The sequence below is a fragment of the Corapipo altera genome, unplaced genomic scaffold (genome assembly GCF_003945725.1).
Source record: "Corapipo altera isolate COAL_440 unplaced genomic scaffold, ASM394572v1 61139, whole genome shotgun sequence".
Classification (NCBI taxonomy): Eukaryota; Metazoa; Chordata; class Aves; order Passeriformes; family Pipridae; genus Corapipo; species Corapipo altera.
In genome coordinates, this window is record NW_020885640.1 from 7,893 (window position 1) to 8,700 (window position 808).

The following is an 808-nucleotide window of genomic DNA, read 5'->3' on the forward strand; positions in this document are numbered from 1 at the left end:
CCAGGGCTGGTCACTCAGCCACAGTGGTGTCCTGGTGGTGTCCCCAGCATTGGTCACTCATTCACGGTGGTGTCCCGGTGTCCTGGGGGTGTCCCTGGGTTGGTCATTTAGCCACAGTGGTGTCCTGGTGGTGTCCCCAGCATTGGTCACTCATTCATGGTGGTGTCCCGGTGTCCTGGGGGTGTCCCTGGGGTCAGTCATTTAGCCACAGTGGTGTCCCGGTGGTGTCCCGGTGGTGTCCCCATGGTGTCCCTCAGCGCTGGTCACTCAGCCATGGCCGTGTCCCTCCTCAGCCTGTCCCTGACCACGGTGCCCAGCACGGTGTGCAGCCCCTCGCAGGCGCGCTGGGCCACGTCCCGGTGTCCCCATTGTCCCCAATGTCCCCATTGTCCCCGTGGCATCCCCATGGCGTGTCCCCACCTCGGTCACTCGTTCAAGGCCGTGTCCCTCCTCAGCCTGTCCCTGACCACGCCGTCCAGCACGGCGTGCAGCCCCTCGCAGGCGCGCTGGGCCATGTCCAGCACGGGCTGGAGCCGCTCCTGGTGCAGGCGGGCGCTGAGCTGGCACAGGGACAGGTGGCCCGAGGCCGGCAGCGTGGCCACCACGAGCCGGGGCCCCCCAGCCGCCTCCTCGGCCGCGCTCAGGTCGGCCAAGGCCAGGGGGGGCCCCGCGGGGGGCTCGGCCAGCCCGGCGGAACCGGCCACCACCGCCCCCCGCATGGGCACCCCCGCGTCCAGCAGCGCCAGCCCCGCCGCGCTCACGCTGGCACCCAGCTCGCCCCCGTCCGCCTGCAGCACCTGGGGAGGGG

General features: G+C 71.2%; 1 protein-coding gene across 1 annotated transcript in view; it reads right to left on the minus strand.

The window, feature by feature from the left end:
• The window catches only part of EXOSC4 (exosome component 4), a 2,802-nt gene that overhangs the window by 561 nt on the left and 1,433 nt on the right, over positions 1-808 (minus strand). The window contains exon 3 of the mRNA XM_027631845.1: positions 15-797. Coding sequence (XP_027487646.1) covers positions 426-797 — 372 coding nt within the window. The 3' untranslated portion in view covers positions 15-425. The remainder of the gene's footprint in view (positions 1-14; positions 798-808) is intronic.